Source organism: Urocitellus parryii, chromosome 8 (genome assembly GCF_045843805.1).
Source record: "Urocitellus parryii isolate mUroPar1 chromosome 8, mUroPar1.hap1, whole genome shotgun sequence".
Lineage (NCBI taxonomy): Eukaryota > Metazoa > Chordata > Mammalia > Rodentia > Sciuridae > Urocitellus > Urocitellus parryii.
The window spans coordinates 102,328,782-102,350,490 of NC_135538.1; the positions used below are offsets into that span (position 1 = coordinate 102,328,782).

Genomic DNA, 21,709 nt, shown 5'->3' on the forward strand with positions numbered 1-21,709 from the left:
TCAAAGCTGCAAGGGAATAATCTCTGGACAGGATACTTGTGAAATTGAGTAATTTTGTAAATTTTAATTCCTTTACCTTATTCTTTGAGAAAGTTTACTTTTCTTAAAATGGCTGCAATCTTAAACCCAGCATAAGTATTTGCTTGGACATCTCAGCACACAGTGGCAATACCTAAGTTTTGGAATGGTAAGTCATACAAATGTCTCTTCAGCATATGGAGAGTGGTTCAATTTGAATGTGGTCACATGGGAGGATGTTCTTCACTATCTTTATGTTTCATAAAATTAATAGACATTCTCTACTAGAAGACACTAGTAATACATTGGGCAGTTGGTAGTTAAAAGTGACTGGATAAATTGTTTTAAATATCAATTATGGATCAAAATAAGTTTTTTAACTTTGGTATATTCACAATTTTTAATTTTTAAAAAACATGTTACTGAGGGCAACATATTTTCCTGTTTGTACTCCTAGAGAACTTATTTTTTTTCCTAAATGTTAATAGAAAAATAGACTTAAAATTTGAATAGAAGCTGTTATTTGCAGAAAAGAAATGTTATGAAATTAAGTACAATATCCTAGGGAAAACTAATAAATTTAGAGAGGGTAGGATTATTTATGGACTCTGAAACATAAAATAATTTCTCTAAGTTTAGATTACATCCTGTTTCCATGAGCATCCAAAACAAACTTCCAATCTTTTTGAAAGTTCTTTGTTCTCTATTAAACATAAAAAATAATAAGAATAGCTGCTCTTTGCCTGAAGGAAAAATAACAAAAAAGGCAAAATGTACTTTCCCAGGAAAACTGCTTTGGTTGAAGGAAATTAAATTTGAGATAGACTAACTGGGCTAAAATGAACTTTTAATTCTGAGATTAAAAGGAAAAAAAACAAAGGAGGTAAATGAAGGTTGCCAATGTCAGATAAATTTAAAGGTATTTTCTTAGGTAAACTCAAGTAACAATAAACCCAGTAATAACAAATTATCACTATACTCCCAAAATACATGATTTTTTTTCTTTAACAGAATTTACTCATTAGATTCAGTAGCCCCTTCTATGTGTAGCTTAGTAGAAAATTCTTAAGTGTCAATTATTTTTTTTCACTTCCTAGTTCAATCTCTTACTAATTGTGTGATCTTAAAAATAGTTAATTAACCTTTCTGTACCTCAGTTTCTTCATCTGTTGGAGAAAATAGTGACTACTGAGGTTTAATCCCACCGGGGATCAAAGATTGTAATTAACATTGGTATAAATACGTGTATACATGTAATGGACTTAGAACAGCCCCTGGCATTCAGCAGGCACTCAATAATTAACACCAGCCATTTTTATCATTGTTTTTATTGTATAGCCCTCTTGTCCCACTTGAAAATTTGCATTATTAATTTTAAAAATCCTCTTTGGGAGCAAAAATAGGATGAAATAGGCCAAAGCACATTTGTTTTTAAATGAAATGAACTACTCTATAGTGGTTTATGAATTTAAAAAACATTATCTTTCTCTCTGTACAATTTTAAAACGTATAACCATCTTTGTTTATGGTTGTTACAGCACATTCATAGCCCTATAATGAAAGTTAACAAGGGAAACAAATACTTAGACCAACCAAGAGAAAGCGGTTCTGTCGTAGTTTAGAAGTAAAGAAATACATTCGATAGAAGCAACTTTTGATAAGAAAAGCTAGTTAGAAAACAAAACAAGCTTATTCCCTTTAGACATGCTAAAGCCCAATTGAGAAATGTGTTTGTTCTTGCTTTCATTTTTTCCTTTCTCTGAATATTTCTTGATAAATGAAACACGAGTGGATTTAGTCTTATGCTAAGAAACTAAGCCAATGCAAACCATTCAAATACTAATTAATTTTGACAGGTGCAACTGCGTATTTTTGGTAAACAGAGAATGCCAAGAAATTCTATCCAACCAAATAAAAGTAAATCCCTTAATTTTAGGTTCTAGCACAGGTGCCTCGTATTAAACAAAGCCTATTTGCTAGATATGCACAACTAAGAGTTGGGCAAATCTAAGGGCTCATATAAAGAATTTTAAATGATTACATTACACTAAAGTCTGTAACACATCCATTGTCTCTCTCTCAAAAAATTTAAACCAAATTTTCTTCCTTTGGCAGAATTTAGTTGCTTTGCCAGCTTCCTTTCCTGAAGACTTTCTTCCCCTTTAAAATCCATTACTGATCCTCCTTACCATTACTTCCTAAGAGAAAATTGTGTTTGATCCTTTAACTAAGGTGTTTCAAGATCCCAAAGATGTGTGATTGTGCTCATTACAATTAACATTAACTTCAACCTGCTTAACTACAAATGTGTTCCTGGTGGTCTCTGCCTAGAAGATATTAACAGAATTATGGCATCTTCTAAATAAACTAAGAAAAAGATTCTCAGACACAAAAACAAATGGTAGTTAATTTATTTTACAAACAGATAAAAGAACTAAGACAATTTACAGTAGTGGCTTAGGAAAGTTTTTTCATATATTTATAGCAATCACTTATTGACACAAATAAGCTTACTACATAATAAGGACAAATTTATAAGAAAGGGATTTGTGGGGGTCCAGTTTGAAATGACAATAGCCACATAAGTAGTAAACATCATCTGGTTACCAGGTAACCCTGGTGGTCACCATGGTGACTATGTATTCCAAACTCTGTACAATAAGCAAATTCATTAGTCAGCTAAGCATTTGTGTGAGACACTAACACCTGAATTGTCTCTTGACTGACTTTTGACATGTTAACAGTATTTGAGAAAGCCAAGGTGCATTTTGGTTGGCTGTGAGATACCTTCCTCCTGCTGTAGGGTAAAGGGATTCTTTACAGTCTTTAATAAACTGCATTTTATATAATCCTGAATTTGTCCACTGCCTTCTTAGGTTTCAATATAGTTTACCTTTGGCAGTCAGTTCTTATACACTCAGCTTTCTCAAAACAGTTTTTTGGTTGATTTTTGTTTCAAGGTCTAAATGTGCTTAGGTTCCTGTTTAATAATAATTTTTAAAAATAAAACTATACTTTGATGAAGGCAGAAAATAAATATTCAACATCTATTCCTTAACCAACCAAAGAAATAAAATTTGATGTTACTTTTAAAGTTAAAGATACCTGGCAAATCTTAATCACTCCACAAAAAGTTTGTGAGTTAGGTAAAAGTGAAGGCATTTGGGAATTTCTCAAGTTCCAGGTGACTAGACAAAAACAACAACAACAACAACAACAAAACAAAAACAAGCTATCAGCTAAAGAATGAGTGACAGCAAATACTTACATAATTATTCATTAGGCACTATACATAAACACTTTATATATAAGAAGTCACGATATGACAATTATATGCTAACCAATAAATGAGCTTCATACAGTCATTATAAATCATTAGGTCAGGACTATTCTTATTTTATGTGTTTAGGCAAATAACTGCAAGATACAACAATATAAATATTGGTCTTCTAGATTTAGCAGCTGCTCTAAACAGAGTTTTCAGGACTACATTAGATGCTAATTTTAAGTGCATACTAGGCTTTGGCCTCTGTAATACAATCATAAGTTAACAGTTTTATAAATTCATAAACATTAAATTAATATGAAACAATCTTAAAAAAAAAAAAAACTCTTTACGAGGCATCTAGTTTCTTATAGGCTTCTTCGATGAACATTGACAAGTTCTTCATCTGGGATGAACTGTGAAGAACATCCAAGTCCTTTAGAAGAGCATTTTGGTTTGGAATTAGCATCAAAATTTCTTTCTGTAGGTAAAATGGTGTAATCAGTTTTTAATATTTTCTTATGAAAAATGCCTGTTATTTAGAGAGAACAGTATAATAGTGTCAAGTATCCACCACCCAAATCACTATTCATCTTTCAAATCTATCTTTCCCTTTTTCTATTCCTGCTCCTCTCACCATTGATGGATTATGGATAGAAAAACAACAAAATAAAATAAAAACAACTGTTAAAATTTATTTCTCAAAATGTATTCTACAGTTGTAATAGTGTGTGTGTGTATGTGTTTGTGTGTGTGCACGCTCCTGTGTGTATAGCATCATCTGTAACACAAAAGTTCTTTATTTTCATCACAATTATATCTTGGTATAGCTGTGCAATGAAATGTTACCAACAAGCTATGGACAAGAATGAGAAATCTAGCAAGGCATGGTGGATCATGCCTGTAATCCCAGCAGCTTGGAGGCTGAGGCAGGAAGATTGTGAGTTCAAAGCCAACTCAGCAAAGGTGAGGTGTTAAGCACCTCAGTGAGACCTTGTCTCTAAATAAAATACAAAATAGGGATGGGGATGTGGCTCAGTGGTCAAGTGCCCTTGAGTTCAAACCCCAGTACCTCCCACCCCCCAAAAGAATGAGAGAACTATATGAACCAACAAGCAGATATGTTCAAACTATACATTCAAATGAGATAAGTGATTTGCCCGTTTTTCTCAGGATTAGACTTTTTTAAAGGAAGGAATAGGATATAATTTTACATATATGGAATTCATACTTGGTGATACAGTCAGTAGGGTAAATGGGTACTTACGTGAAGTGTGGGTGCTTTAAGACTGTTCTGAGAAAGTTCTGGAAGAGAGAGTACCCCACTACAATCCATTTGAAGCATCTAACATAGAAACAGAAAACTAGACATTATTTGAAAATATAGATATTGACCATTTTATTATTCTCCAAAGTTATCTTATTAAAATTTAAGCATTAAAAATTATATCTAAATTCCAGCAATACAATTTTTTCTTTTTTTATTAGAACTTTACAGTTACATGAAATAGTTGGGTTCATTCTGACATACACACATGGGAACTAATTTCAGTTCATGAGCCCCTTTTTCCCTCCTCCTTTTCCTCTACTCCACCCTCTTCTCTCCCATTTTTCTTTCTTTACTAGACTTCCTTTTACTCATCTATTAATTTATAATCAATTGGTTCTCTATGTTAACCTATCCTCTCCTCCCCCTTTCCTTTATTTTACTCTAGCTTTCACATATTAGAGGAAACATTTGATCTTTCAGTTTCTGAGTTTGGCTTATTTCACTTAGCATGATATTCTTCTCCATTTCCATCTTTTTACCAGCAAATATCATAATTTCATTCTTTTTCAGCAACATATTTTTAAGCAATTACCTGTTTTACCTTTTCCTCCTCTTCTTCTACCTCATGTGCCACAATTTGAATTTTGTTCTTTAGTCTATGAATATTTTCAGTCATTGATTCTGTGGTCTCTACCATTTTATCTATTTCTTCCTGAATCAGAAAGAAAAAACAATTAATATTTAAATTAAATGTTATCAAATTAACTCCATTATCTATGTTTATATATGCATATACATATATAGATAGTCTTAAAAACCTCATATATTAAGACAGTTTGGGAAGAAAATACTGAATTTTTCTGTTTCTTTCAAAAAACTGACTTCCTAGAAAGCTGTTTTGCCAATGTAATAATGCCTTAAAATGAAACTGAATTTTACTGGAATAAGGAGATACACTCTATGTCCATGAATGCTTCTTCAAAAACTTACTAAAGCTGCTAGTATCAGGATCCTTGAGGACCCAAATGTGAGTCCAAGAACTGATAATAAGCACATATAGCAGCCTTCCTTACGTATGATATAACTTCAGGTAGCAGAGAAACTAATTTCAAAGTTTTTTCATTTAGTTAGGAACATTTGCATGTCTGCTATTTTAGTTTGTCAAAGAAGGCAATACTGATCATTAGAGCTGGGATAGTAATAAAAAAAAGTGACAGTTTCCCACAGACATGAATGAAATGAGTATGGGAAAAAACAAAGGAATGAGCTGGTTGTAGGCCAAGTATAGAATTAGTTAGCTTCCAGAATTCTAAAGAGTATTAAGTACTGTACTGAAATTCCTAGCAACAGTTAATGATAGCAATGCTTCTGGGAGTTAGGGAACAATTAAATACATCTTAAAGAAAATATTTAGAGGTAATAACTCTTAATACTGTTCAGCAATACAGCCAATGCTACATCGATGTTCTTCTGCAAATACTGGAAGCAGAATTGCTGCTGGCAATTATAGCAGTATTCTTCAAGAAATATAATATTTATATAAAATATAAATTCTAAATGGCTATTTTCTTAAAAGTGCACCTGCAGGTATTGGTAACTGCCAATTACAGCTTTAATAAACTTCAAGAATTATAAATGGTTTTTACATTTTTAAATGAGAGTTAAAAACCAAACCAAAAGAATATGCAACAGGGAAAATATGTGTTCCACAAAATCTAACTTGTTTATTGCCTGGCCTGTTACAGGAGAAGTGTGCCAATCCTTGAGTGCCTAAAGTGTGAGACTGTGAATTTAACTCACTAGAATGCAAATTCCACAGAGGAAGACTTTAATTCTTTTTTTGTTGTTGTTGTTTTTTGCACCAGGGATTGAACTCAGAGGTGCTTAACCACTAAGCAACATTCCTAGCCCTTGCCCATCCCCTTTTTTTAAGATAGGGTCTCACAAAGAAAAAAGTTACCTATAATAAGGATTAAAAGTTTTCATTAAAAAATTTTAGAATTTTTTTGTAGCATTGTTTTGCTTATCCTCTTTGAGTATTATTATCATTCTCATGCTGTTTCTTCATCAAAATTTTGTCATTCTTTTTCAATTCCTTTTTTTTTAAGAGAGAGTGAGAGAGGAGAGAGAGAGATAGAGAGAATTTTTAATATTTATTTTTTAGTTCTCAGTGGACACAACATCTTTGTTGGTATGTGGTGCTGAGGATTGAACCCGGGCCGCACGCATGCCAGGCGAGCGCGCTACCCATCCCCTTCAATTCCTTTAAAAAACATTTTTTTATGATTTAAATTGTTTTCTCGGTTTATCTTCTTTTTAATCATACACATGATCTGTTCAGTCTATTTGCTTTAGTGTTTCTGCTAATTTAACTTGCAAATGCAAACTATTTACCTAAATATCTAATTCTTTCCTGAATTCTGTAACTTCATTTATTAGTAGTTTTAACACTGATTTACAATTTTTTTCCCCACACCTTCTATCATTTTTTTCAATTTCTTTCAACTCAGTTGAGATATTAGGTTAGTGTTCTTCTGTTTTGTGCCCTTGTCCTTTTGGCATGCTTTTTAAAAATTTTCTATAGGAATGCTATTTTTGTTCCTCATTTTCAACATTTGTTTATGCTGATTTTGAAATCCTATCGCTCCATTGTTATGAAAGATCTGGAGATTAAAAAAACAATGCCTCAGCAGTTTTAATGCCATCTTCCCAGAATATGAGACTTTGTTCAGAGTTTCCTTTTCCTTAGCATCATCATTAAGAACAAAATAATCAATCATGTTATATAGGAGTAAAACTTGTGTTACTATTAACAGGTTTCAGAAAATTACTAACAATAACTCTAGGCTGCAGAGGGAAAAAGCAATGTTTCCAAGTAAGAAACATAAAACTAATGTATACAAACAGTTTAAAAACTACTAATTTGAAGACCATCTTATGTAAATAAACTCTGCCCAAAACACCAGTAGTGCTTTCATTGAGTAATTGACTACCACAAGGCTTAGACAGTATTTGTTTCTGTCACATGGATGTATTATTTTAACTGTAAAACAGAAATGTTTCCCCGTATTATAAAAATCACACTATTGCTTACTACTTCTGAATATTTTTAATTGATTTGTGGAAATATTAAATATTAAAATAACATTCACCATTATTATTCACTAAAATCTTTTTTTTAATATTTTTAGTTTTTCGGTAGACACAACATGTTTATATTTTTATGTGGTGCTAAGGATCGAACCCGGGTCCCGCTCGTGCGAGGCAAGCGCTCTACCGCTAAGCCACAATCCCAGCCCTCACTAGAATCTTAAAAAGATAACCTAACTGATATCATCTCAGTGTTTATTAAGTGGTGGAGGTAGTGCCAATACTAAAAAGACACCCTGATAAAGTAGTAACACTGGGGGTAGAAACTAAAGGTAGTATTACACTAGGAATAAATGAGGCAACCACCAAAACAAAAAACAAAACAAAAAAACCCTATTTATTTATAATATATTTAGATCTGTGGCTCCTATCTCTTCCACTAAATTCTTAAAAAACTATGGAAGGCTGGAATGAATTACTTGAGAATTTTGAAAAAATGCTAGAAATTCTTGGGGATATATTGTTTGCATAAAGCACTACTACCTCTACTACCTTGCAATCAGAATTGCTAACAAAGACCTAATCACCACATCTACAAACTACTTCAAATGTTTGAGGAGGATTGGGACTGTAGCTTAGTGGCAGAGCGCTTGCCTACCATGCGTGAGGGACTGAGTTCCATCCTCAGCACCACATAAAAATAAACAAATACAATAAAGGCATTGGGTCCATCTACAACTACAAAAAAAAAAAAAAACCTAAAAAAATGTTTAAAGAATACTTGGTCCAAATTGTTTTAGTTTTTGTAATTAATTGATAAGCTTCTTTAAGGTTCTTATTTGTTCATATATCCACAAATTAAAATTCTTAAAGTTCACCAAGATGGCTAAGGTTATTTCCTGTTAAGAAGTAATATAGCATAATGATTAAGCATCAAGCTCTAAAGTCAGACCGATTAGATTAGCATCTCAACTTGAAGCAGTTTGTTTTAAGGTTCCATTAGAAGTAACAATGTATGTATTTTTTTCCCATTTGTAAAATGAGATAATTAAGGTTAGACTCTAACTTACTGTGAGGATTAAGAAATATAACTATATAGAAAGCCCTCAATACACTTAAGCTATGATAACAATAATACAATGACTATATCTTCTTGCCATATACAGGATGAAACTAATGTTTTGAGATTCTATGGCATCTAGTGATGAATTCCTATAACTTTATAATTAAAAATATTAAGACAGTTATATTAAAACAGTTTGATAGAAAACAACAACAACAACAAAAATAGGACTATTACTTCACCACAATTATATCAGAAACATTTCAACTTCAGAGACCCCAAATCCAGTATTTATTACTGGAAAAATATTATGGTAATTCTTAAAAATATTTTTTAAAGTCTCTTTTTCTTCCCCCTAACCTTCTAATTATGGATTCTCTATTCAAATTCCATACCTGCAATAATGCCAAACCTTCTTCATTAGCTGTTTCTTGTGCCTTTTCCATTTTCAGTAGATTTGAAACATCAGTTAAATATTTCAGCTTTCTGGGAGGGACTTTCATAGTTTCACACAACTGTAGTAATCTTAAGAATAGAATAAAATATGATTGTTTTATTTCTGTTTTCAAACAGTTCTCTCTCTCTCTTTTTTTCTGTCCTGATATTCATAAAGGCTATAAAATTCTTCTACTAACAATGGCTAAACTATGGTAGAAACTCCTGTCCCTCCTTCCCCAAAAAAGTTCTGGTAAAATTTATGAAGAATTATCTCAGATCACGGCTTTTCACCAAAAGAACACTTTTTATTTTACACACTTAACAACTTACATGTATTTTAAAATCAAATTTTCCTTTTATTACCTATATATGTTTCTTTAAAAAAATTTTTTTTTAGTTGAGGTTGGACACAATATCTTTATTTATTTATTTTTATGTGGTGCTGAGGATCAAACCCAGTGCCTTGCACGGGCTAGGCGAGCACTCTGCGCTGAACCACAGTCCCAGCCCTTATAAATGTTTTTTAAACTATGATGGCACATAAGTCTATTACTAATTGTGAATTGTTGGGTTAAGAGAGTCTACTTAACCCATTTACATTAATCATACATGAGAGTTTTTACCACAAAATTAATTCAACACCAAGAAGCGCATTACCTAAGCTGGGTCTGAGACTATATCCCAGAATTTTCTAACTGAAGTAAGGGGATAAAAGTATTTTTTTCCTGTTTTTTTTTTTTATAAGACTGAAAGATGTATACTATAGGGAGCTGTATGTTTACGTTTTTAATCTAGAGAAAACAACTGATAGCTAAAAAGAACTAAAAGAATGAAGATAGCATGCAGAGAAAAGCAGAAACAAGATTAATATGTGAAAATAGGTTCCAGTAGTAAATATCAATTTGGCAGATGTAGAGATATGTTAATATACCCAAATATAATTTGTCACAGATTATAGTTATTCATAGAATAACTTTAACAACAAGTGTTTCAAATACACTTTGAGAAATGCTGCTATAAAAATATTTATTCAGATTTCTAATTAGGACCTGGTATAGATTCTAATGCTGCACTCTGTTGTGTCAGAATTAAGAATATCAGTAAGATGATTATTTTGGTAACTAAAGAAAGTGAGTTGTGAAAGTAAAAATGTAAAGAAAATAGGCAGGCTTTGAAATATATATCTCCATAGCTACATGAAGAGAACTGCCTATCTGTTGAATATAATTTCATCTTTTCTGACAACAATTATTATGTACTATGATATTGTCATTCATATGCTAAGCAACACTGTTTGTCTTATAAAGTTAAATTTTTTTTTTTTTGGTACTAGAGGTTAAACCCAGGGGAACTCAACCACTAAGCCACATCCCCAGCCCTTTTTAATTTTTTTTTAATTTTGAGACGTGGTCTCACTAAGTTGTTTAAGGTCTAACTAAACTGCTGAGGCTAGGTCTAGAACTCGTGATCCTCCTACTTCAGCCTCCCGAGCTGCAGGGATTATAGGTATGCGTCATCACACTTGTCACTGTCTTATGAGTTTATATAGCTGGTTTTATTATACTTCTATTCATTAATTTTTTTGGTATCCTCCTTGTTCTTTAATAGTGGCCATTATATCTTTATGAAGCTTATAAGCTTGCTTCCAGTAGTCCTTCTTTAATCTGTTCAATTTCTTTTAACAAACTCCTACCCTCACCTACCCCATTCTATCCCACTCTTATTTTGCTACTATGGGTTGAGAACTAAAGAAAAGGAAATAAAATTTGTGCTCAAAGGACTCATAGAAGATAAAATACTAGTTCACAGACATTTCTAGGCTAACCTGAAACTGAGATGTAAAACAAGATTTTATGAAAAGAATAGTTGTGCTAATACTAGAGAAAAGTAATCACTGAAAATCATGGGCAGTGGTGTGGTTTTTAAGAACACTTGAAAAGAAACCTGTTAATGACTTGTCACAACATAAAGAGTAAAAATATCTTGGAAAATTATATCTGCTCCTTGTGCAAAAAGGATAACACAACATGAAGTGGCGGAAAAACCACAGAAAACGGTTAAAAATACAATAGTGAATTGTTAACTTCAAATTGTTAAAAATGAAGTCTAAAGAAGTTAAAGTTGAAATATTTTTCAAATTTTGACATAGGACAATGAAACATGGCAATAAGAGTTTTGTGATTCTTGGTATTTTATACAAATTCTCTGAAACTAAAATTATTTCATTAACAAATGCAGCAGCAGTTTAGGTGAGAACACATATTTCCAAGCTATATACTTTATTAAAAAAGTAAAACAACAACTTACATTTCATAAATGTCAATTTTAGCAACAGAAACAAAATCAGACTTTAAAAAATTAGTCATTTTTTAGTTGCATAACTATATTACCTTATCTTCAGGTAGTTGAGATGACATTGTATTTGTTCCTTTTCTTTAATTTTGTTACTCAAAATTGCTCTAGGAAAAAAACATTTTAAATAAATATTTATTTAAAACACAAATGAATGTGTGTACTTTTTTTCTCTGAATCCTCTCTAGTGCTACTCTTTACTAGACAGGCAGAATCAATCACTTTTCCTTTTATATTAAATATGTTTTAAACCAAAGTATAATGCAATTTTAAAAATCATTGTATTATAAGAATTTTTGTGCCTCATTCTTCTGAGAGAATTTAGCTCTACAATAGCAGAATTCTGTCTTAATTTCTTTGTATCCCCAGTAGCATTGTAGCTTCCATAGAAAGAATCACTTTGAACTCAATTTCTTCCAGCATCCTTATTGACAGAACAAATTAAAATTTTTACAGAAAGTAGATCAGGCCACAAAGACTAGACTTTTATTTCACTGACAGAATCTTAAGTTTCAAAAATTAAAGACTTTTTGCAGAAGGTTAATGCCCTCATAAGGTATTAAATTTATCTTCTTCTGAAATAGAAAAGGAATCCATCACTTTAACATATAGTGATATTTTAAAAAATGTCTATAGGAAACAAATAAGTAGGAACCAAATGAGTTAAAAGGAAAAATTGTATACTCACATTATTACTGATTCTATCATAGTTTGCAAATGCTCTCTGGTACTGTTTGAAAGAAGTTGCCAGGTTTTTCTCTTGTTGGATGCTATCTTTATCTGTTTTAGATTAGTATGTTTTATTTGTTCTGTTATTGATAATAGAAAAAGACTTTGGTCAATTCATAAAGCTTGCTTGTTTTTACTTAAAAATTACTTTTTTTAAAATCTAAAAACGTTAAGGGAATTATGAAAACAAAAAAAAATCACTTTTATTACATAGCTATAACGTGCAAGGAGTTGAATACGAGGGTTTTTTTTTTTTGCCTACTATTATGTTAACTGAAACACTAATATTGGAATACAAACTTCAAATATATTAGGGATTGAACTCAGGAGCACTTAACCACTGAACCATATCCCCAGGCCTATTTTGTATTTTATTCAGAGACAGGGTCTCACTGAGTTGCTAAGTGCCTTGCTTTGCAGAGACTGGCTTTGAACCCCCGATCCTCCTTGTCTCAGCCTCCTGAGCCACTGAGATTACAGGCGTGCACCACCGTGCCCAGCTCAAATAATTTTAATTGAAGAACTAAGCTATAATTATTACAGCTTGGTACTCAGAAATGACTTGAATTCCTTAAGAACTTCACTAAGATAAGAAAATGATTTCTACCAAATACTGCATCGGAACTGGAACAAAACAGACTAATGGAACCACAAATAGATGTTCAGTATGGATTACATTGTACTTATAAGGAATAAACAAGAATACATAGTATTGGCTCCTGTAAATATCCGTTTGAAGAAAAACAATGTTAAAAAATTACAGATGTGCAGAGCATTACAAAAGAAAAAAGGACTGTGCCCTATGGAAGTATAAAACCAGAACCTCATCTTTGGGGAGGAAAGACACAAATCATACCAATGAAGAAATGATGTTCAATGGGGCTGAGGATGTGCCTCAGTGCTACAGCACTTGCCTGGCATATGTGAGGCCCTGGGTTCGATCCCTACCACCGCCCCCCCCCCACACACACATAAGGAAAAAAAGAGGCAATGTTTAAGAAAGCAACAACTTCAAACTAATTATTCCAAACAAACTTAGTGGTTCAAAACTAATCTACACAGTTATACAGTAGTGATAGAACATAAAGCATATTTGTCTTGAAGAGAAATAAGTAGGTTTGTCTCTATTCATAGATCAGTAATAATTCAGATTGTGATATGATTTTTCTCTAGTCCTATCAACTTAGTTGCATAGAAGCCTAGATGGTATTTTGTTGGAGATATACAGTAAAATTTCAGTTGACCAAAATAATAACCATATCTTACAAAACTCCGAATTTCGGGATTTATTATTATCTTTAGCTTTTGCAGAATCAATAAACAAGATGCTGAAAATTTGTTCATGGCTTGAAAAAGTTACACGGTAGATAAGATATAGGTAAGGAATACCTTCAGAAGACAAATTCTTTGGATGATTTTTATTTCTTTTTCCTGTGTTTCTAACCTAAAAGGAAACACACACAGAATTAAACAACAGATAAATATCATCGTAACAATAGATTTGTCATATATATTGAAGAGGATTCATATACCCTCTTGTGGGTAGAAAAAAAGTTGCTGGTTATTCATGTATTCTTTAATAGGGAAGGGCTGCTAGATATATGCCTGTAATTCCAGGGAGGCTGAGATAGGAGGATGGCTAGTTAGTGAGACACTGTCTCAAAATAAAAAAAAAAAAAAAAAATTAAACAAACAAACAAAAAAAAAGGCTGTGGCTAAGTAGCTAAGCACCACTGCATTCAATCCCTGGTACAAAAAAAAAAAAAAAAAGGGAGGGGGGCAAATTTAGTTAGAATTATAAATTTCCCCCCAAACTATTTTCTCTCTATGCTAATAAAAATCTACACCAAAAGACAGACTCTTATCTTTTAACATAGAAATGTGATAAGAACGCATAGACTTTATTCCTAACCTTTGCATTTAAACATCTTAGCAAAACCCCCAGGGACCCTTCTTCCTCCAAGAATTCTATGGTCAATGTTTATTTTTAGATTTGGAAGTAAGTAACAATTTTTATTTGACAACTTCCTAAATGTTAGAAAGGTTTCCAGACTATGAGATGAATTTTATAATTTGTACGAAGTCTGATCCTCTTGTATTTTCTCAAATACAAGAGATGATGTTCCTAATCAAAAGAGTACTAAATGGTAAGACCTGATATTTTCATTACCTGTTTCTTGGACAACTCCAGTTCCTCATTATCGATTTTTCTTTTTGAACTTCTTTTCAACTGTTGAGACTTCTTCTTAGAAGCATTTGCTTTACCAGGCATCTCGATCTACATAGTAAAAGAGTAACAATGTTTTAAAAAGTGTGTAAAAATGAAAAGAACACTGAAAAATGCTAAAGCCAATACAACGTTTTGTTATAATTTTTCCTTCTTTAAAAATAATAATTTAAATAAGTTTTAGGGAGAGTATTATATGTTTTTAATACATTTTAAAACAAATAATTTGGCTTTTTTATATCAGGAGATCTAATTCAATTTCATTTTTTGAAATTGTTTCAATTTTGATGGTTTTAATAATAATTTAAAAATGCTTTTGCATCTTTCACCTCCTATCATCCATACATTATCTCCATGTTAATATCAAAAAATTATAAAGAGTCAGAAAATGTCAGATCAAAGAATAATATCTTCTGATTTTAAGTAATGGGTTTTCCCATTGTTCAATTTATGGAAAAGATGGGAGAAGATAATTTTTAAGATTATATTATCAATGAATATTTGTGGATATTAATGTGACAGCCTGACACTTATAAGGATTTAAGTCACATTTAAATACACTATGTACATTTTAACAAGAGTACAAAAGTATACCAACTACAAAATACACATGGGAATGGTGGTGTCAATGAGAATACTTAGAACAATTCCTTTTCCCTAATAGCCCTTTATCACCAAACTCATTTCTGATAGAGGAATGAGTTATGTATTCTTATACTAGGCCACAGGAGTAAATAGGTTACAAGATAGCTATAGTACACAGGAAATATGTATACACACACACACACACACACACACACATATATATATGCATACATTGTTTATAGGTACATATACTGGATATATAAAGTACTCACCATTCCTTTTCTAAACATACTTCTCTCCTACTGGTAATTCTGCCATTCATGTATACACTGTTCCTTTGCCTGAGCTGCTCTCTCCCCTATCTTACCTATCCTCTCAGATTATGAGCCATCTTCTTCCCAAAGCCTACCTAAAAATGCTACTTCATTTATTCCAAAGTTTATGGGCTCTTATGTCCTCTCTCATTTTACACTTACAGTTTGGATGTTATTCACTTTCTCTTAATATTCTTTACCCAATAACATGTAATTCAGTACTATTTTAAATTTGATTCTCAAATTGGTGCAATTCCTTTAAAAACAGAAATTGAGAATAACTTCAGAGGTAATGCTTTGTTTTTCTCCATTCATTATGATGCTAGCTTTGGGTGTATCATACGTATACAGAACTTTTGATGAAGTTCCTTCTTGTTCTAGTTCTACACCGTTTTTTTAACACGAATTGGTGCTGAATACCATCAAAGGCTTTTTCTGCATCTATTAAAATGATCATGTATGCAACTTCAGTCCTTAATTATATTTATGTTATAGATTATATTTATTGGCTTACATATATTGACCCAACCTTGCATAACTGAATGAAAATAACTTAATAATGTTGTACAATATTCTTAATGTGCTTTTAAATGTGGATAGCTAATCTTTACTAAGGATATATGCATCTATATTCATCAGGGATTTTGGTCTAGTTTTCCTTCCTTGATGTATTCTTACCTGATTTTATTATCAGGGTGATACTGTATTCATAGAATGGATTTGGGAGGGTTCCCTTCCTTTCTATTTCATGGAAATAATTTGGAGAGTACTGGCACAAGTTCTTTAAAGATATTGTAGAATCCAGCTGAGAATCCATTTGGTCATGAGTTTTTCTTGTTGGAAGGCTTTTTATTACCACTTCAATCTTGCTGCTTGTGTTTTGGTCTGTTGAGGTTTTCTCTATCTTCCTAGCTCAGTATGGGTAAGTCATGAGACTAGAAATTTGTCAGTATCTTCTAAATTTTCCAAATTATTGAAATGTTTATGTTCAAATTAGTCTCTGGACATCTTCTGGATTTCAGCTATGTCTGTGGTGATATCTCCTTTTTCATCTCTAATTGATTTGGGTGTTCTGTCTCTCTTGGTTAATTCACCAGGGTATATACATCTTATATGTCTTTTCAAAGAACCAACTTTATGTTACACTTATCCTTTCTATTGTTTTCTATTCTTTATTTCATTAATTTTGGGTCTGATCTTAATTATTTCCAGTTGGAATTAGTTTTTTTCCTAGGGCCTTGAAATGTAACAATTGATTGTTTATTTGGGATTTTTTAAGTATAGGTATTCAATGTACTCTTACCACTCCTATTCAATATAGTACTTGAAATTTTAGTAATGAATAATTAAGACAAAGAAGGAAATTAAAGGGATATAAATAGGAAAAGAAGAAATCAGCTTATCTATTTGTAGATGATATGATACTACACATAGAAGATCCAAAAAACTCCACCAGACTTCCAGAGCTGATATTGAGCAAAGTAGCAATATACAAAAATCAATAGCTTTTCTATCCAGCAATAATGAACGTACCTGCCCCCCGTGTAAATCTAATCAAATTTAGATTTGGTTAAAAGACCTTTATAATGAAAATTATAAGCTACTCCCCCATACACTCCCCTAGGGCAACTGAGAATCAAACCCTGAATCATTCTACCTCTGAGCATCCCTAGTTCCCTAGTTTTTAGCATCCCTAGCACATCCCTAGTTCCCCAGTTTTTGTTGTTGTTGTTGTTTTTACTCTCACTAGGTTGCTCAGGCCAGCATGGAACCTGGATCCTCCTGCCTTAGTCTCCTGCTTTGCTAGGATTACAGGCATGCACCACTGCATGCACCTTAAAGGAAGAAATTGAAGAAGACATTAGAATATGGAAAGACCATCCATGTTCTTGGATAGGCAGAATTAACATTTTTAAAATGGTCATATTACTAAAAGCAATCTACATATTCAATGCATTCCCACTGAGGCAGGACCACAACCCCAGATTAAAACCCTAGGCTAAAGCTTGATTTTTTTGTTTTTATTTTTGGTTGTCTGAGTAGAAGACCCCACTCATGCTTAGATACCCATACATTCTGCTGTTGCCCCAAGTTTCCTTAACTACTCTAATATTAGTTAACCTCATTAAGTTGTTTTGAACCCAAGCAATTCTTTTGTTTTAAGGAACAAGTACAGATAAATTCAGGTAAACAAACACACTAAATAATCCCATTATGGGAATAAGAAATTAAAGTTGTGCACCTTCAATTGAGACAGAGAAAGAGAACAATCAAAGGGGAACTTTCCACTGAAAGGTTGGTTCTTCATCAAAACAGTATAAATACTCCTAGGCAGTCCCTCTTTGGGACCCCTCCCATGCTGTAGGAGCTTTCCTTGTTTGCTTCTAATAAATCTGCTACTGAATTCTCACCCTCATCATGGTGTACTTCATTCTTTGGGTGCATGAGACAAAAACCCTCCAGCACTCACATGACCCTGTGTTACACCATCAAAAATATCAAATACATTTTTCACACAACTAGAAAAAAGTCCTAAAATTTACATGAAAGAATAAAATATTAATAATAGTCAAAGCAATTATGAACAATAAGAATAAGGCTGGAAACATCAAAACACCTGATCTCAAATTATACTACACAGCTAGAGTAACAAAAAAGGTATGGTACTGGCATAAAAACAGACATGTAAATCAATAGAACAGAAGACACAGACACAAATCCACATAGATACATTTATCTGATCTTTGGCAAGGGAGTCAAAAACATATGTGAGAGTAAGGATAGCCATTTAAACAAATGGTGCTGGGAAAATAGGATATTAATTGGCAAAGAATAAAACTAGATCCCTCTCACCCTGCACAACAAACAACTGAAAGTGGGTCAAAGACCTGAATATTAGACCATAAATTTTACAACTGATAGAGGAAAACAAAAGGTCAATATTCCAGCACTCCAGCATATAGGCACAGGCACAGACTTCCTTAATGAGACTCCTAAAGCTCAAGAAATGAAACCAAGAATGGACAAGTGGGATGGTATCACATTAAAGCTTCTGCATAGCAAAGGAAACCAAGAGTGTAGAGAGAGTCTACTGAATGGGAGAAAAATCTTTACCAACTATTCTTTCAACAGATTAATATCCAGAATATACACAGAACAAAAAACACTTAACATTAAAAAACAAAAACAAAACAGAATAACCCTATCAACAAATGGGCAAACAATCTATACAGACATTTCTCAAAAGAAGAAATACAAATGGCCAAGAAATATATGAAAAAAATGTTCAATATCCTTAGCAATTAAGGAAATGCAAACCAAAACTATACTGCAATTTTGTCTCACCTCAGATAGAATAACAAACATCAACAATACAATAATAGTGGGGCGCAGTGGCATATGCCTGTAATTCCAGCAGCTCAGTAGGCTGAGACAGGAGGATTGTGAGTTCAAACCCAGCTTTAGCAATGACGAGGTGCTAAGCAACTCAGTGAGACCCTATCTCTAAATAAAATACAATAGGGCTGGGGATGTGGCTCAGTGGTTGAGTGACACTAAGTTCAATCCCTGGTGCCAGAGAGAGAGAGAGAGAGAGAGAGAGAGAATACAAATAATAAATTCTGGTAAGAGTGTAAGGAAAAAGTCTCATATTGTTAATGGGACTAAAATTTAGAACATCCACTGTGGAAATCAGTATAGATTCTTCAAAAAACTAGCAGTGGAATGATCCTATGACACAGCTATTCCACTACTTGGTATTTATGCAAAATAATTAAAATCAGTATACTATGGTGATACACACATGCATATGTTTATAGCAGCATATTTCACAATAGCCAACTTATGGAACTAGTCTAGATGTCTGTCAAAAGATGAATAGTTCAAGAAAATGTGTGTGTGTGTATATATATATATATATATATATATATATATATATACACACACACACACACACACACACACACACAATAGAGTTTTACTCAGCCATAAAGAATGAAACTATACCCTTTGTTGGTAAATGGATGGAACTGGAAAATATTATGTTAAGTGAAGTAAGCCAGACTCAGAAAGTCAAGGATTGAATTCTTTTTCTTATATGTGGAAAACAGATGGAAAAAAAAAGTGATCCCATGACAATAAAAGGGAGAATAATAGAGTAAGAAAGGAGATTCAAAGGGAAGAGGGAAAGAGAAGGTACTGTGGAATGAAACTGACCAAATTACACTATGTCCATATATGAATATACACAATCATCCTCACTTTTATGTATACTTATAATGCACTAATTAAAAAAATACAATGGAGACAAGTAGAGTAGAGGAAGTAGGGAAAGGGGAGGTACAGGGAAATGAGATTGATCAAAGTATGTTATGTGCATTTATGAATGTCACAATGAGTCCCACCATTAAGTATAAATTATAATGCTCTAATAAAAACTACAAAAAGAAATTGAGCATAATAAAAGTTTCCATAAAATATGAAAAAGCAATTTTATGTATGTCAAGTCTAATCATAAAATAATTGACCTTGTTTTTTGAATCTCATTTTTCTGGTGTAATATTTAAAGAGTGGACTTTATTTTTAGACCAATTATAGTTTTACAGTGAAACTGGGCAGTAAATATAGGGAGTTCCCATATAGCCTCTGCCTATGCCAATCCACTCCAATTTCCCCCATCAACATCTAACACCAAAGTACTGGAGCTGCTACAACAAACCTACCTTATCATATCAACCCAAATCCATAATTTAGATTATAGTCCATTACTGATGTTGTACAGTCTATGGGTTTGAATAATAAATTTTAAATTGTATTTTAAGAAAGTATCAGTTGTGTATGACAAGATTTTTTTAAAAAAATCAGTCCTTTGTCAAGATTTTAGAAAGAATTGTTTTAATACTTACTTGAGATCATAAAACACAACATAAAAGGTTTCTAAACCTCAGCACTATTAATATTTTGTATGGGATAATTTTTGGAGTTGTTGTTGTAGGAGGCTATCCTATGCACTGTAGGATATTTAGAAGTATTCCTTGTCATCATGCTTCAGAAGCTAGAATCCACCCACTCACAAAGAGTGAAAACCAAAAATGTCTCCACACATTGTGAAATTTCCCCTGGTGCAAAACCGCCCTATGTTGATAACCACTGTATGGTGGTTAAGAGTAAGCCAGGGATGAGGATAAATAAATTGTCCAGGCTGCAAATCCTAGCTCTGCCACTTAACAAGCTATATAGCTTTGAAATAATTAACTCAGTTTCTGTATTAGTAAAATAGCTTAATAAGAGTACTAACATCAGAGTGGCTGAGGGGCTAAAATGATTTATTACAGAACATATAAAGTGCATAGAACAATACTTGGGTTACAGTAAGAACTCAATAAACAAAAGTCGTCTTGAGATAACTGTGGTGTATATAAAAAGAAACAGAAATTTTGTCCTATTTCTGAATCCACAGGAAACCATAGCCTTGTCATAGTGACTAGAAACAGATATGGCAATTCCTATCTATCATGTGGTAACTGCTATGAAAGAGACATGACTGAATGAATACCTCAAATTTGATTGCGTGCACATGTAGGAATACACAGTATTTAAAGAAACCATTATTTGAATTACAATAAAATATTTAGCCAGAAGAAGAATGAATGAATGAAGTATTTAAGAGAAATCGGCAAAAGCAATGGCAGGTCAGAGGGAATGTAACTGGTGTCGACGGCAGGAAACCTTCAGCGAGGCTTTCACAGTGTAAGGTAGGAGTAGAAAGAAACAAGGCACCAAGAAGAGTTTGCAGTCGGACTGTACACCAAAGAGGGAGGTATCCCACGTAATCTGGTTTCCCCATCACCTTGCTGAAGCTCAAATCAGGGTGCTCAACCCAGAGGGCACAAGAGGGTGCACGACCCCTGAAGAAACACGGACACTGCTCTCTAAAGCTGCACCACCGACTGCGCAGACCTTCAGGAATGTGGCCAAGGAGGATGACCACAGTGAGGACCGTGCGCGGCTTCGCGCCCTGGAGAAAAAAACAAATACCTCAGCCTTTGGCTCCTGAGTTGCAGACTTTTTGGGACTTCGGACATTTCCCCTTGAAAAACCGCCTCGCTCGTCAAACAGAAATCTCGGAGTTTGCTATAAACGCGTTGGCTAGAAACTCATCCCTTAACCTGGATTCACGACTCACCACTGACTGATTCTTCTTCAGTCTCTCTGGAACTTGAGCTCAGACTACTTCGCGCCCAAATAATCAAAAGCCGGAGACCCGGAATAACGTGAGAAGAAAGCGGAAATGCTTGCAGTAGAAGGCGGTCGTCCAGGCCTGCTCCTAACGTCATCAGAAGCGCGCTCGCAGAACGTG

At 33.1% G+C, this 21,709-nt stretch overlaps 1 protein-coding gene across 2 annotated transcripts; it reads right to left on the reverse strand.

Annotated features, from left to right (window-relative positions):
* Positions 1 to 2,432: 2,432 nt before the first annotated feature.
* Positions 2,433 to 21,657, reverse strand: Cenpq (centromere protein Q). Of its 2 annotated transcripts, none has more exons than XM_026415288.2 (9): positions 21,536 to 21,657; positions 14,396 to 14,503; positions 13,615 to 13,669; positions 12,185 to 12,305; positions 11,535 to 11,603; positions 9,102 to 9,231; positions 5,155 to 5,265; positions 4,551 to 4,628; positions 2,433 to 3,764 (listed from the first exon to the last, which is right to left on the reverse strand). In XM_026415288.2, the coding sequence occupies exons 2-9, from the start codon at positions 14,495 to 14,497 to the stop codon at positions 3,633 to 3,635; spliced, it is 798 nt and encodes a 265-aa protein (XP_026271073.2). In that variant the 5' UTR covers positions 14,498 to 14,503; positions 21,536 to 21,657; the 3' UTR covers positions 2,433 to 3,632. The 2 variants fall into 2 exon arrangements, with proteins under 2 accessions (XP_026271073.2, XP_026271071.2); XM_026415286.2 differs by having other exon boundaries at positions 5,146 to 5,265.
* Between the last annotated feature and the right edge of the window lie 52 nt (positions 21,658 to 21,709).